Raw genomic sequence first — 16,467 nt, 5'->3', positions numbered from 1 at the left:
TAAAAATTCATTAACTGGCCAGGTACCGGTGGGTAGATCATGCCTGTAATCCTAGCTACTCAGGAGGCTGAGATCTGAGGATTGAGATTCAAAGCCAGGGAAGACTGTGAGACTCATCTCAAATTACCAAAAAGCTGGAAATAGAGCTGTGGCTTAATTGGTAGAGTTCCAGCCTTGAACAAAGCTCAAGGACAGTGCCCAGGCCTTGAGTTCAAGCCCCAGGACCGGCACCAAAAAAAGAATGAAATTTATTAACTGCACAAATACTATAGAGAGACAGAGTGCTGCTATTAGAACTGAAAGACTGGTGAGAGGTAGCACCACAGCACAAAGCACAAGGATGTGCCAGGAAAGTCACAGTATTTAGGCTGCATTAATATCTGCCTGAATGTGTGACTGTTGGAGTAAGGAGTAAAAGTTAGGTGGTAATCAGGAAGGAAACAGAGAGAGGTCAGTTATTGGCAATAAATTCTTAGGGTAAGAGATGAGAAAATACATGAAAGAATTATCTGAGCTGGACTCTGAATTAACCAGGAAGGTAATGATTAGCAGGGACTCATGGTGACACTAGGGTCAACACAGGACTGGCAGTAAAATGGGAATTAGAAACCCTAGAATCTAAATCTTGGCTTTACTAATCAATTGATTATTAACCATAGACATACTCTAAATTTTAAAAAAAGTTCTACAAATAACATAAAAAGTAACTTACTCAATATCTTTTCGTACTGATCCCATGAGATTTTCCCTTTCCCGTATTGCCATAAAATTTGCTTTGGTTTTATGGAACTCATGTGTGTAATCCTGAAATAAATCAACATCCAGTCTCAATAGAAGTTAATTATGTATGTTCATTTCATTGAACTAGTTGTGGTTTGTCATCATACAGCAAATTTTAAACTACCATCCCTATTTTCTAGTACCCTGTTATAAGACCTAGAACTATTGAGAAAAAAATTCTAAGATTAAAAAAAAAAACTATTTTCAATGTATGATATTCAGTGTGTAAGTTGATTTTGAAAGAAATCTCCCTATCCAAAAGCAAAATAATTCCTTTCTATACTTAAATCTTCTATGTCCTTCTGTAGAATTTCACATGTACAATTTCCACACATTTCTTATTAAATTTATACAGAAGGATTTTAGTTTCTTTCTAGTATATAGTTTCTTTTCTTTTTTTGGCATTAAAGGTTGAACACAAGGCTTTGTGCATTCTGTAACTGAGCTACACTCCCTGCCCCTTCTATTATACTAATAGGTTATTTTTTGTACGTAGGAAAAATATTTGCTTTGATAATTTATTTAGTAAACTATCACTTCATGGAATTTAGTTAATTTTTTTTTTTTTTTTGGCCAGTCCTGGAGCTCAAATTCTGGGCTTGGACACTGTCCCTGAGCTCCTTTTTGCTCAAAGTTAGTACTCTACCACTTGAACCATAGCACCACTTCCAGCTTTTCTGTGATTAATTGGTGATAAGAGTCTCATGGACTTTCCTGCCTGGGTTGGCTTTGAATTGTGATCCTCAGATCTCCAGTTTATTGTGTAGCTAGGACTACAGGCATGAGCCACCAGTGCCTGGTTTTAATTTTCTTAAGTATACCAGACATATCATCTTATCTTGCTTCATTATAGGAATTTTGTCTCTTCCTTCCCAATTTCTCTTTTCTCTCTTCTCTCTCCTCCTCCTCCTCTTAGCTTAATTGTGCCACCCAAAACTACCAAAACAATCATGGGATACATCTGTGGTGACAAAAGGCATCCTTTGGTTGTGTTGCTTTTTCCTTTAATGGGAATGCTTTTTGTGCTTTACCATTAACAATAATGGTAGCTTTTAATCTGATATTCAAACTTCTGCATTAAGTAAATAAAATATTTTTTATTTGTATACATTTACTTAATGAGTATGTGTTGGTACTGGAGCTTTAAAAAACCATTTTGTTGATTGGTTCCTTTTGCGTTTTTTTCTTTTTTTTTTTTTTTGTCTTAAAAAAACCTGTTAGTATAAAGGTCATATACAGAGGGGTTACAGTTACATAAATCAGGTAATGAGTATATTCCGTTTTGGACAATGTCACTCCTTCCCTTGCTCTCTCCCAGGTTTTCCCTCCTGTCCCCACACACAAGTTGTATAGATTATTTTCAACATATCCTTTTGGTTTTTACCTGTAGTATGTCTCTATGTCGTTGTAATGTATGCATCAGTGCTGCATTCAAGGAGGGGACGCCGGCACTATTGGTATATTCTGCCATTTTATCATTTACTCCTGTAAGCTAGGAAGGGAAAATATTTTAGAAAGCACTATAAATAGCTAAAAGTAAACTATTTGCCCATATGTCCTTTTGGCAGACAAGAAGACAATAAACACAAACCAAAACAAAACCCAAAATTCAGCACTTCCCCTAAATAATCCATAAAGGCTAAAATAATAGCCATACAACATGGAGATGGCTGTCAAAAAAAACTCCAGTAGCTTTGGAAGAAGCACACCTTGAATGGATGATTTCAACAAACATATCTGCATTAATATAATACATCTAGTATTCAGATACTAGCAGAGTGGCCATTATACAGAAAGCACTTACCCTTGCCAAAAGCTGTTCAATCTCTATTGCCATTGTCTCAAACATTCTGTCTTGGCTTGATCCATTTAAAAGGGGTGTTGTATCAGAACTAAAGAGAAATTAAAGAAAATTCATTACTCAAGTTGTTTAAAACACTCTTAAAACAAAGAGATCGAGTAAATACTTCCTCTAACTCTTTGGAAACTGATTTTTATAAAACGTTTCTTATAAAGAGAATATATTTTATGCTATTAAATACAGTATAAAATACACCTGAATGTGTTAGACATGGTACACACCTGTAATCTCAACACTCTGGCATATGAAACAGGAGGATTATGAGTTTAAAACCAGCTTGATTACAGGGTGAGTTCTAGGCTAGCCTAAGTCTTACAGTGAGACTCTGCTTCAAAACAAAAAAACAAGCGCTGGGAATGTGGCTTAGTGGTAAAATGCTTGCCTAGTATGCATGAAGCCCTGGGTTCAATTCCTCAGTACCACATAAACAAAAAAAGCTGGAAGTGGCACGGTTGCTCAAGTGGTAGAGTGCTAGCCTTGAGCAAAAGAAGCTCAAGGACAGTGCCCAGGCCCTGAGTTCAAGCCCTAGGACTGGAAAAAAAGAAAAAAAACACCCCCCCACAAAACCAAAAAAAAACCAACAACCAATAAAACAAAAAACAAAAGCACATCCAACCAACAAAATAACTGAATATAAAGACATTCCAAATGCTTGTTTGTGGTTTCCCAGGTGATAGTAACATAAGTATCTAATTAGACCCTAAATTTGAAGAACAAATTACGTAAAAGGAAACTAAACAATGGAGTTTGGCTCAGTCATAAGGAACAAAATTACGTCACCTGCAGGAAAAATGACAGAATTAGATATCATCATGTTAAGCAAAATAAACTAGACTCAAAAACATATTACATCTTTTCTCTTACATGTGGAATTTAGATTTCTAAAAAAATCCAGGTATAGTGACTGATGTCTGTAATCCTAGCTACTTGGGAGACTGAGATCAGAAATATCATGGTTTGAGGTCTGCCTAGGCAAAAATGTCCAGATACAATCTCAACCAATAAAAAGCTGGGAGCAGTGGTCTGTGTCTGTCATCCCAGCTACCTAGGAAGCATAAATAGCAGGATTTTGGCCCACATCAGACTGGACATGAGATCTTACTCAAAAAAATAATCGGGGGTGAGGATGGGAAGGGATAGGAAGGGGAAACAAAGGAGGAGGCAACAATGCTTGATAAGAAATGTACTCATTACCTTGTCCATGTAACTGTAACCTCTCTGTACGATATTTTCACAATAAAATTTTTTTTAATGAATAAAAAATGGTGGGAGGTATGGCTCAAGTAGTAGAGTACCTGCCTACCAAGCTCAAATCCTTAAGTTCAAACTCCAGTACCACAACAAATAGACCTGAAAGTAGAATGGAGACTATTTGGCAAGAGGAAGGGGATCAGTAGGATAGGGAGATAAGAGGGTATTTGGGAACAAAAAGATCAGAGTACATAATGTACATGTATGGAAATGTTATGATGAACTCCATTAAAAATGTACTAAAAAAAATCTGGGTGCCATTGCCTCATGCCTGTAATCCTGGCTACTCAGGAGGCTGAAATCTAAGGATCACAGTTCAAAGCCAGCCTGGGCAGGAAAATCTGTGAGACTTTTTTTTTTTTTTTTTTGGTCGGTTGTGGGGCTTGGACGCTATCCCTCGGCTCTTCAGCTCAAGGCGAGCACTCTACAGCTTGAGCCACAGTGCCACTTCTCGTGAGACTCTTATCTACAATAAACCACTAGAAAACTGGAAGTGGAACTGGGAACCGTTGGCTCTCGCCTGTAATCCTAGCTACTCAGGAGGCTGAGATCTGAGGATCACGGTTCAAAGCCAGCCCAGGCAGGAAAGTCTGTGAGACTCTTATATCCAATAAACCACTAGAAAACCAGAAGTGGCGCTGTGACTCAAGCGGTAGAGCACTCGCTTTGAGCTGAAGAGCACAGAGACAGCACCCAAGTCCAGAGTTCAAGCCCCATCACCAACAAGAAAAGAAAAAGAAATGTAATCAGGGCCTGGGAAGGTGGCTCAATGGTAGAGTGCTTGCCTTGCATGCCTGAGGCCCTGGGTTCGATTCCTCAGCACCACATAAGCAAAAAGAAAAAAAGCCGGAAGTGGCACTATGGCTCAAGTGGTAGAGCGCTAGCCTTGAGCTGAAGAGCTGAGGGACAGTACCCAGGCCCAGAGTTCAGGCCCCACGACCAGACCCCTCCCCCCCCAAAAAAGTACCCAAACAGTAAACTATAAACTCCTTACTAAAGAAGGCATAAAAATGTTTTATAGTTATGTTATGGAGCCTGTGATAATCTTTCAGGGGTGTGTGTGTACATATGGAGCCCGTGTGTGTGTGTGTGTGTGTGTGTGTGTGTGTGTGTGTGTGTGTGTGTGTGTGTGTGTGTGTGTGTGTGTGTGTGTGTGTGTGTGTGTGTGTGTGTGTGTGTGTGTGTGTGTGTGTGTGTGTGTGTGTGTGTGTGTGTGTGTGTGTGTGTGTGTGTGTGTGTGTGTGTGTGTGTGTGTGTGTGTGTGTGTGTGTGTGTGTGTGTGTTACTAGCCCTGGGGTTTGAACTCAGGGCCTGGGCCCTGTCTCTAAACTTTCTGGCTTAAGGCCAGCATTCTACCACAAAAGCCATAGCTCCACTTCCTGCTAATTGCTGGTTAATTGGCAATGTCTCATGAACTTTTGTGCCCAGGCTGGCTTTGAGCTCCAATTCTTGGATCTCAGCATTCTAGGATTATAGGCATATGCCACCAGTACCCAGTATTTTTCAAGTTTTTACCCTCCAAAAGTATGATTCCTTAAATTCTTCTTTCTTTTCACAACCCTTACTAAGAAATAAAATTAAAATGTTCTAGAGTGAACTAGTTAGCAATCATGATAAATATAGCCAGCCACCTTCAGCATGTTATAACCTTCTATTAATTCCATTCATAATATGCAATCACCTCATCTTGTTTGGCAAAAACATGATATTTTTTTAAAATATCAGATCAATTAGTCAGAAATTTAACTTTTTTGGTGGAACATTTTAGATACTCAAATTCTAAAACCCCATCTCCTTCAAGTTTTTGTAGCCTTTCCTGAAAAAAAATGCTATCCCTCACCCTAAATAATTACTATCATCTGAGCATCTTTATACAGATCAGTTATTTGGACAGAGACAAATGCCCATACAATGATCATATTCTCCAATCTTATTGAAGACTTTATTTGTCCTTTGGTAAAACAAATATAATTATCAGTTCAACACCAAAAAGTACCTCAGCTACCGTACTTGTATGTTTCCCAGCAATAACCAGCAGCAAAATAGCCAAAGTAGCTAATGATTTATTTATTTATTTTTGAGACAGGTCTTGTTTTATAGCCCAAGCTGGCCTGGAACTCTCAATCTTCCTGTGTCAGCATCCTAAGGGTTGGGATTATAGGCATAAAACACTACACCAGACTTTGGTAATGATTTTTATTATTTTGACAGGTATGTGGTTTGAACTCAGAGCCTCACACTTTATAGACAAGCATTCTACCATTGGGCCATACCTCTGGCCCTTTTCATGTAGGTTAAAGTCTTGATTCTTGTCCAGGCCTTTACCTGGACCTTGATCTGCCTATTTTAAGCTTTTCAACATAGTGGATGACAGGCAGGTAGTACTTCTATCCTCCCAATCTCAGCCTCCCAAGTAGATAGGATATGGGCATGAACCACCAGTACCTGGCTATTTTGAGTTTTTAAAAACAAGGTCTAAAGAAAGGTTTGCTTCTCCAGACATTCCAATTTTATCTTTTCTGAAATATGACTATCAATATTTGTTTTGTTTTGCTTTTTAGGTAGCACTGGGGTCTGAATTCAGGGCCCTGCCATTTGCCAGTTAAGTCACCCCCCAGAATCCGATTTGCTCTAGTTACTCTTTGAATAGTATTTCATGTATATGTCAGGCTGGCCTAGATTCTAATCCTATTTATGCTTCCTAAGCAGGTGAGGTGACAGATACCTACCACTGTATCCAGCCTTTTACTGGTTGAGATGGGGATTTAGAACAAACTTTTTGCCTAGGATGGCCTTGAACCATGATTCTCCTGATCTTAGCTTTCCAAGTAGGTATGATTGTCAGTATAATTCCAGCTTCTAGTGGTTATATATCACAGTCAAGCCAAAGTCCTAGAATTAGCTCTGAAAATGTGCCCATGCAAAACTGCTCTGTATAATAATATAGGTCCTTTCCTACCAGATTAGAAACAACAAGAAAATACACACATGGGATAGCAGAATCTAAGCTGCAGCAAGGAAATTGTTTGTCTTATTAATAAATATACACCTACCACCTGGATGTCTGTAAATATCTTTTGAGTAAATAAATATTGAAGCAATTTCCATACTGGTTAGTCCACATTCACCTCTCTTAGAACAGGTAGTCCAGGGAACTGGTCAAAATTCATTCTCTACAACAGTAGGATTTGGAAAGGGCTGATTCCCAGAGAAAATTTCTAGTCACTGCTGAATTTACTCATTGTGACACACTTATAACATAGCATTAAAAAAGACACTTTAAAGTGTACATTGAACATTGGATCTTTTCTTTCTCTTTTGCCTCTGCCTGCCTTTCTCTCTTTTTCAGTGCTGAGATCAAACCCAGGACCTTAAGTATTAAGTAACTGCTCTACCATAAAGCTACATCTTGAGTCCTGTACCTTGGATCTTGCTCCTTATAACCTTTTTTGTTTTTTTATTTAAAGTAACAGTTAAGTTAAAGTAATCCTATATCAGTCCCAATTTGTAAAATTTCTTAGGGAATGTTTTCAATAGTCTCTCCATTAAAAGAGGTATTAAACTCCTGCAGAACAGAGAGAAAATAAAAAAAGTATCAGGTAACAGTATGTATCTCTTCACAAACATTTTTGTTTGCTTGAGTTTTGTTTTGTTGTTTTTTTTGTTGTCAAAGTTTGAACTCAGGGTCTTGTGTTTGCTTAGCTTCCTTGCTTGTTTGGAGCTTTACCACTTGAATCACATGTTCAGCTAGGATTTTTTTTAGGCTACTTTGGAGGGGGGAGTCTTGTTGGCTTCAAACTATGATCCTCTGGATCACAGCCTCTAAGTAGCTAGGATTACAGGCATGGGCCCCTGGTATCAGCTGTGAACATGGTTTAAAACTGCGTACTTGCTAGCATAATCAGGTAGAAGACCTAAATTCAGAACAAAAGTTTTCAAATCACAAAATAAGTTTACTCACAAAAAAGAACACTCTTCATGCTCTTAACTTGCTTACTGCTCAATGAAGTTTAACCCAATACAGTGCACTGCAATGAAATACTTATGATGTGCTAATAATTTATTTTCCCTGCTATCTTTGTAGCACACTACCCTTATTAAAAAGAAAAAAACTTTGGCTATAGTGTTGAAATGAGTATTTTGTTGGAAGGTTAATAATATGGCAGGCTTTAGCATGAGCTCTACAAATAAAGATGTAGCTCTACAAATAAAGATGTTCAAGCTCAGTTTCTGGGTTTGTATTGCTATTGTTAGCTGAAAAAACATCTCATTCAGCACTTATCTTTGACAAAGTATAAAAATAAGAAAGGATTTACAACTAACAACTTTGTCAATAATTTCATTGCTAGGAAATATAGAAATTTTTGTGTAGGGGCTGGGAAGGTGGCTCAGTGATAGGGTGTTTGCCTTGCATGCATGAGGCCCTGGGTTTGATTGCTCAGCACATTAACAGAAAAAGCTGACTGTGGCTCAAGTGGTAGAGAACTAGCTAGCCTTGAGCTGAAGAACTGAGAAGAACTGAGGGGCAGCACCTAGGCCCAGAGTTCAAGCCTCATAAGTGACAAAAAAAAAGAAGAAAGAAATTTTCATGTAAAAATGTTTCTAGTAACATTTATAAAGCTTTCAGTACAGTATGTGAAATATGGTAAACACTGTGTCAGCTATTAAATTAGTAGAAATAAGCAAGTTAGAAACCTGTCCCCATTGAATAACTAAATCCTAAACAGCTATACAGTGAAATAATCTACATAGCAAATGAATATTCCAGTTAAGTGTATTCATAACTGAATCTCAATAACATTAAACAAAAAAGAAAGCTGTAAAATAACTTCTGTAGGATACTGTGAATTGCCTAGAAACAAATATAATAAAAATATATAGTGTTTCTATGCCATATATATGTGTAGTTGAAGACACACCATAAACACATATGGCCTAGACAGGAGAAAGTGAGATACCATCAGAGGATTCAACTGAATCTGCAATGATTATTTCTTAAAATGGGAAACAGGTACATGGGGGTCCATTATTCTTCTTTCAATGTCTTAAACATCTTCTTGACCTTTTCCTTTTTTGTGTGCCACTCCTGGAACTTGAACTCAGGATCTGGGTGCTGTCTCTGGGACTTTTTACTCAAAGCTAGTGTTCTACCACTTGATTCATAGCTTACTTCTCGCTTTTTCTGGTAGTTAATTGGGAATAAGAGTTTCTGGGACATTCCTATCTGGTCAGGCTTCGAATTGTGATACTCAGATCTTATCCTCCAGAGTAGTTAGGATTACAGGCATGAGCCACCAGTACCAGTACCTGGCTTCCTTGAACTTCTTTTAAACAAGTGGATGAAAGCAAGCATGGGACTAAAAAGAATAAACTTCCCAGGCGGGGCGCTAGTGGCTCACGCCTGTAATCCTAGCTACTCAAGAGGCTGAGATCTGAGGATCTCGGTTCAAATCCAGCCTGGGCAGCAAAGTCCATGAGACTCTTATCTCCAATAAACCACTAGAAAACCAGAAGTGGCACTGTGGCTCAAGCAGTAGAGCACTCACCTTGAGTTGAGAAGCGCAGGGACAGCACCTAAGCCCAGAGTTCAAGCCCCACAACCAACCAAAAAAAAAAAAAAATATATATATATATATATACTTCCCAGAGATTCTCTATAGCAATATACTATATATATATATATATATATACTATATATATTTCTCAAGTACCAAGCATAAAAATAGCAGCACAGCAATGATTAACAGTGAGGACATACATTAAATTCCTTCTAAAAGAATAAATACCAGAAAAGCAGTATGTATACTTTGCATTTGGCTAGCTACTTCATTCATTTATCAATTAAGAAAATATTTCTTGTGCTTGCTTCAGCAGCACATATACTAAAATTGGAACAATACAGAGAAGATTAGCATGGCCCCTGTGCAAGGATGACACGCAAATTCGCGAAGCGTTCCATATTTTTTAAGCCAAACCTCTCACGAGGTAATAAAAAACGATTTAAGCAAAAAAAAAAAAAAATATATTTCTTAAAAAAAAAAAAAAACTTAAGGAGCTGGGAAGGTGGCTCAGTGGTAGAGCGCTTGCCTTGTATGTCTGAGGCCCTGAGTTCGATTCCTCAGCACCACATAAGCAAAAAAGAAAAAAGCCGGAAGTGGCACTGTGGCTCAAGTGGTAGAGTGCTAGCCTTGAGCTGAAGACCTGAGGGACAGCACCCAGGCCCAGAGTTCATGCCCCACAACCAGACCAAAAAAAAAAAAAACTTAAGTGGGAGCCAGATGCTGGCAGCTCACACCTGTAATCCTAGCTACTCAGAAGGCTGAGATCTGAGGACTGCAGTTTGAAGCCAGCTGGGGCAGAAATGACTGTGAGACTTTTAGCTCTAATTAGCCACCAGAAAACTAGAAGTGATGCTGTGGCTCAAAGTGCACCCAGGCTCCAAGTTTAAGCCTCATGATCGACAAAAAATGAACAAACACTAAATGGACAAATCAGCCACATTTCCTTACACTAAGCTAGAAACTCTTTGAGATATAAACCCACTTTGAAGCTCTAGCAGCTTTCTCCTGAGACCATCAGTCTTTGCCTAAAGACCACAAATAAATACTTTAAGAATTATGAGAAATTTCAGTAAGTCATTAAAAAATAAAACAATCACTGGCAAAGAAAATAAAACACCAAAAATTCACCAACAGACCAATTTGCAGAGTTAGATATTTTAGTTTATTTTTTTAATGCTTTAAAAACATATAGTGTAAGGCATAAGAGACAGAATCTGGTAGTACCTATACCTGTCGCGTCTTCCATCTCGGGCACTGCTGTGACTGTAACTTGTACACAGTTTACTGAAGGAAACCAGTTTCAGGTCAAGCTCATTTTCCAGCTGTCGGGCCTGTTTCCTGAGATCTTTAACAAAATTATAAAAGTAATTAGACACAAAGTCCATCAATTGACATGAAAAACAAAAGATTATTCTGAAGAAAGCAAGCCATGAAAATGAACATATTTTGATCTTTGATCTAGTTCTCTCTTGTAAAGTATTAAAAGAGGAAAGCCAAAGACCCAAGGAAAAAAAAAAAGCAGTCACTTATTTAAACTTTAAATGGGGCAAGAAATGCAGAAGCAGTTGGAAAGTAGAAAACTTTCAGCTTCCATCCCCAAACAGCTAAACAAATGTTCATCAATAACTAAAATTCTGGGCTGGGAAGGTAGCTCAGTGGTAGAGCGCTTGCCTTGCATGCCTGAGGCCCTGGGTTCGGTTCCTCAGCACCACATACGCAAAAAGAAAAAAGCCGGAAGTGGCGCTGTGGCTCAAGTGGTAGAGCGCTAGCCTTGAGCTGAAGAGCTGAGGGACAGCGCCCAGGCCCAGAGTTCAGGCCCCATGACCCGACCCCCCCCCCCAAAAAAAAAAACAACTAAAATTCTGTAATTCAGAGAAAAGCAAGATACAAATATAGATCACAAAGAAAACGAGTATGGTTTATGGCCAGTTTCACAGCAATTTACCCAATAACCTTATAAAAAGCCATCAGTTTATGACAGAAATTTTGCAGTTTGTATGATCCAAAACTTTGCTAAGATTACTTATGGAATTCTTTTCATAATAGTAAAATACCTTAGTAATTAGCCATAAAGAAAAATTAAATTACCCAAAATTTAAAATTGGTGTGTGTAGGTGAGTTTGACTTTAGGGCCTTGTTCTATCACTTGAGCCACATCTCTAGCTTAGCTTTTTGCTAGTTAATTGGAGATGTGATTTTGCAGATTTTTCTGCCTGGGCTGGTTTTGAATGATCCTCTAGGTCACAGACTAGCAGCTAGGATTACAGGTGTAAACCACCAGTTTAAAGCTGCCTTTTTTATAAATTCGTTGAAGGGCTAGGAATGTGGCTTAGAGGTAGAGTGCTTGCCTAGCATTCATGAAGACCTGGGTTCGATTCCTCAGTACACATAAACAGAAAAAGCCAGAAGTGAGGCTGTGACTCTAGTGGTAGAGAGCTAGCCTTGAGCAAAAGAAGCTTTGGGGACAGTGCCCAGGCCCTAAGTTCAAGCCCCAAGACTGGCAAAAAACTAACAAAAAAATTGTTGAAAAGAAATGGAGGTGAAACAATGTCTTACTAAGAAGGTTATATACAAGTGTAGGAGAAATGCAGAAACAAGCAAGTTTTCAAAGTAGAAGCGAGCAAGCAGAAAGGCTGGTGCAATACTTTGGCATTTAAGGGGATGAATGAAAGGAGTCCTATCTAGATGAGATGGGGCACGTTCAGGGTGGTAAGGCCTTAGACGAGTCCTATCTAGAATGCCAAATCAATCTATCTATCTACCTACCTACCTATCTATCTGAGTACTCTTAGTCATGGAGGTTAAAAGATAAGGGCTGAAACACAGGAACGAATAGGATAAGAATGTCTCAGGGTAAAGATTACAATATTTTGCAATCAGAAGTAGGAAGCAGAATAACATAGCAGAACTTATTTGTCCAGAGATCAAATCCCAGTTTGAATCTCAGCTCGGCCACACTTTGGCTCTGAGATTTAGTGACAACCTAGTTAACACCGAAAAACCTCTACTTTTTTTTTTTTAATCTCTCCTTTCAGGGTTCTTTTATACATCAGTAATCAATCACATACTTAAAGCACCTGGCACAGGGTAGGGTGCCCATGGTGAGCTGCTATATTTACTAGAGGATGGTGTTTCAAAAAACCCTAGCATACTAACTAGTATTAAAGTTATCAGTAGCCACTTCTACATAATTTAAAAGTGCATCCTAACTAATACACTTCAAATAAGGATTCTGATGCGTGCTTTAAACCACAACCACACTTCTCAACATCACGTAGAAGTATTTAGAAAACATGACAGATGAGTATGGATGAACTTAAAACATTCCATTTCTAAGGCTTCAAGTGGGTGACAGGTGGAAACAGGTCAAAAGGGCAAAGGGATTTGGAGAGTACTTTTTATGTCAAGTACAGAGAAAGAAGGCGAGCCTGCTCTTTATCATTGTTTGTCATGGTCCAGGCCTGAGTTTTATATGATTACACTTGATTGGACCCTATTTTCAAGAGTTCAGTAAGGCAGGATTTCTGGTGGAAGAGTTATAGCTAACGTGTATACAACTTTTCTCTTTTTAAAAACGGTCTCCTAGACCCCGGGGGAGAAGGTAAAGTTATTTTTTTTCTGTTTAAAAACACCCAATTCTCGGTCTGAAGCTCCCAAAGGAGACCCAGTACAGAGACTGTACAGATCCCCGTCTGGCCCGGACTGGTAAGTTCCTCCTCTTTGCCACTCTCTTCTTGGGCATGACCTCAGCGCTGGGGCTCCGGACCTTCCTGGCCGGAGTTCGTGGTCACGGACGGCTCATCCGTTTCTCGGTCCGTCGGCTCGTTTCCCTGCGGACTCCGGCCCCCCGTCCTCTCCCGGGGGGCCGCGGCCCCTCCGCATACCCCCACCCCGGGCCCGTTCACCCCATCCAGTCAGGCCGGCCCCCCGCCTCAAGTTCCCAGGCCCTTGCAGGGCAACTCCGGAGACCTAGCTCTTTCCTCTACCGCCTCCCCGCAAGACCCAGCCCCACTCGGCCCCTCGGACCCGCGCGGGACCCACCCGGAGGCCTCGCCCTCACCTTCCCAGTAATTGCTGGTTCCTGCCGCCATCTTTGTAGCTCAACGTCAGGCGGAACAGGAGAACAGAGGCGACGCGGCCTAGAGCGTCACCTCCGGGCCTGCTTTCTCCCTGAGCGCCAGGGCCGATGGGATACGATAGCCTCCAAAGACACCGCCACCTAGCGGTCAGATTTTTGTTTTACAGCTTTTTTTTAAGTTGGCAAGATTGGAAACTTCAAATATCTCTCTCTCCCGGTCTATAGGTGCTTTTTGTGTCCCAGATATTTTTATTATCTCCCTGGTCTCCGTTGATCCTTTTTCTCCATCAAGTGCCTTCTTTGCCACTGAGAATCAACTTCAAATGTCCTTGTTTTCCCTCATCGTCAGTCACAGGCCCTTTCCCTCATCCTACTTCTACCTGTTCGTCATCACCTACTTTCTATAGCACCTTCTTCACCTGCAGCTTTTCTGCCATCTATAATTGAATCACAGTCCTCTCTCTTTTCCAGGTGAAATTTTCTATTAGTTTTTTTTTTTCTTGATCCAAGAATGCTGATTCATCTTTTATATAGAATCTGGTGTTGACTTTTTTTTTTAAGCACTTGGGGATGGAGGGGGTGGAGTATTTTCTGGCTTCCACAGCATGTTTTGAACAGTAATGATGCTCTAGATTGGCTCTTTGTCACCACTGCTAATGCATTACCACAAACAAGGCACACTGGTTTACCTTTTGAGTTCAACAACGACAAAAATCACTTGTGCCTTTCTTTTGGCAAGATCAACACTCTGCATCAAATTTTCTTTTCTTTGTGGCCACAATTAGTAGGATGTTAAACCACTTTAAGTTTTAATAACTATCCAGGGGCTAAGTGGAAGATGAACAAATGGGAAGAAGATTGGGGGGCAAATATAGTCATAATACTCAGTGTACACATGTGAAAATGGAACTAGGAGCCTTGAAGAAACAAGTGGGGATTGTATAGGTGGGGGGGAGAATAATGGAAGGGGTGACTAATTAAGATGCCTTGTACAGTGTCCAGACCTAGAATTCAAACCGTAGGACCAGCACACACACACACACAAAATCTACTATGTGTTTTCAGTCACACAATTATTTTGCATTGTTGCTGTTCTAATCCTGTATTTTAGATTTGGAACATATCCAATATTCATATCATCAACTTTTGAGATCTTTTTCTTTTTCTTTTTTCAGTCATTGGGCTTGCACTCTGGGCCTGGGCACTGTCCCAAAGCTCTTCAGCTCAAGAGGAGCATTCTACCACTTGAGCCACAGCACCATTTCTGGTTTTCTGGTGGTTTATTGGAGATAAGAACCTCATGGACTTTGCTGCCCCAGCTGGCTTTGAACTGCGATCCTCAGATTTCAGCCTCCTCAGGCATGAGCCATGGGTGCCCAGCTATTGAGATATTTTTCTATGTACTGTAATTTCCATTGTTTTTGTTAGGATTTTTGTTGGCCATGGACTAATGTATTAGACTGGAGTTAGCAATCTATTAACAAAGAAGTCAACAACATCATCACCACCACCACCAATAATATCAAATCATCAGAATCAAGGTCCATGTCTGGAGGAATCATCACATGTCACTTCATCATCAATGAATCACTGTAGTTTTGCCTCAGTGTGTTAACACTTTCACAGCATGTACACTCCAACCTGCCTGGAACTGATTGTTCTCTGAGTCAGATACTTGTGATGAGAAGCATATGTGTCTGTCTTGTCAGGGACTCATATGTGTCCTATTTATCCTATCATGAATGTTCCTTGAGTCTCTCTCAAAATTTATGCTATTATTATTCATTTAGAAAAGGTAGATTTGTTGGATTTTTGAGTCCTGTCTGCAGGTGCCTTACCAGACTGAACTTTCCAGAGTCCTGTTCTAGTGAGAAGAAGGCTTTCTTTTGGACTCTTTCCTGTGCACAGTTTGGTATTCCTGAGATTACAGCTTCTCTAGGATAGTGCTCAACCATTTGAGCCACAGCTCCACTTCCAGCTTTTTGGTGGCTAGTTGCAGATAAGAGTGTTATAGACTTTCCTGCTCCATCTGGTTTTAAACCTGGACCCTCATATCCAGGTCTGTCTGCCTGTGCTGGCCTCAAATCATGATCTTCAGATCTCAGCCTCCTGAGGCACCTAGTCCTCTAAGTGTTCTGGAAGAGAACATGGGCTGGTTCAAGCCAATTACCTAGAATTATTAAGTAGAATTAAGATATCATACTTGTTCTATTTTTTTCCTATTTTAAAATGTTTCCAAATACATAATTATATCATCTGCAAATAATGTATCTATTTAAAAAATTCAATATCTTTGCTAAATTCATGACTGAATATCTTGCCAGTTTAACAAGTTCAGGTTGAGTGGGTTTTTTCAGTTCATTTTGGTGATGGAAACATTAAAAATGCATCAACTGTGCAGTTCTCATTTGGCTGGCAGTATGCTAAATCGTCCTGTTTTCCCTTTTCTTTCATTTCTAATTGTCAAAGGGTGTTTCTCCTTGGGTTTTTTAATCACATTTTAAAAATCAGCATACAATTAGTTCTATGGCAATGTGGGAGTGGGGCAGGTCCTGAGTTCACTTTTTTTTTTTTTTTGTCTGTTCTGAGATTTGAACTTAGGACCTGGATACTGACACTGGGCTTTTTCCCTCAAGCTAGCGCTCTACGTTGAGCCACAGCCACAGCTCCATTTTCAGCTTTTTTTTTTTCTAGTAGTTAATTGGAGAAAAGAGTCTCACAGACTTTCCTGTCTGGGCTGGCTTTACACCCTGATCCTCAGATCTCAGCCTCCTGAGTAGCTTGGGTTATAGGCATGAGTCACCAGTGCCCACTTTCTCGGTTCATTTTCTTCACTTTACTATGTTGTGTTACAAACATAGCTCTTAAAATCCCTCTTTGCCCTCTTTGAATGGCGCTCACTTTGAAGGCTTTCCCTCCAGTGTGCTTTCCACACT

At 39.7% G+C, this 16,467-nt stretch overlaps 1 protein-coding gene and 1 non-coding gene across 4 annotated transcripts in view; one reads left to right on the top strand and one right to left on the bottom strand.

Moving 5' to 3' along the window:
- The window catches only part of Gosr1 (golgi SNAP receptor complex member 1), a 48,816-nt gene extending 35,247 nt beyond the window's left edge, over window positions 1–13,569 (bottom strand). For 2 of the 3 annotated variants that reach the window (XM_070027408.1, XM_070027406.1), the window contains exons 1-5: window positions 13,514–13,569; window positions 10,678–10,798; window positions 2,585–2,672; window positions 2,165–2,272; window positions 713–804 (exon numbers count right to left, since the gene is read on the bottom strand). In XM_070027408.1, coding sequence (XP_069883509.1) covers window positions 713–804; window positions 2,165–2,272; window positions 2,585–2,672; window positions 10,678–10,798; window positions 13,514–13,544 — 440 coding nt within the window. In that variant the 5' untranslated portion in view covers window positions 13,545–13,569. The remainder of the gene's footprint in view (window positions 1–712; window positions 805–2,164; window positions 2,273–2,584; window positions 2,673–10,677; window positions 10,799–13,513) is intronic. The other variant, XM_070027407.1, reaches the window with a different exon arrangement.
- LOC138831217 (U6 spliceosomal RNA) lies at window positions 9,751–9,857 on the top strand. Its single transcript, XR_011373165.1, has one exon. It is a non-coding gene; the product is annotated as a U6 spliceosomal RNA (small nuclear RNA).
- Window positions 13,570–16,467: the final 2,898 nt, after the last annotated feature.

The sequence above is a fragment of the Dipodomys merriami genome, unplaced genomic scaffold (genome assembly GCF_024711535.1).
Source record: "Dipodomys merriami isolate MVZ:Mamm:240054 unplaced genomic scaffold, mDipMer1.0.p SCAF_19, whole genome shotgun sequence".
Taxonomy (NCBI): Eukaryota; Metazoa; Chordata; class Mammalia; order Rodentia; family Heteromyidae; genus Dipodomys; species Dipodomys merriami.
This window is presented reverse-complemented; position numbering and strand designations above follow the sequence as displayed.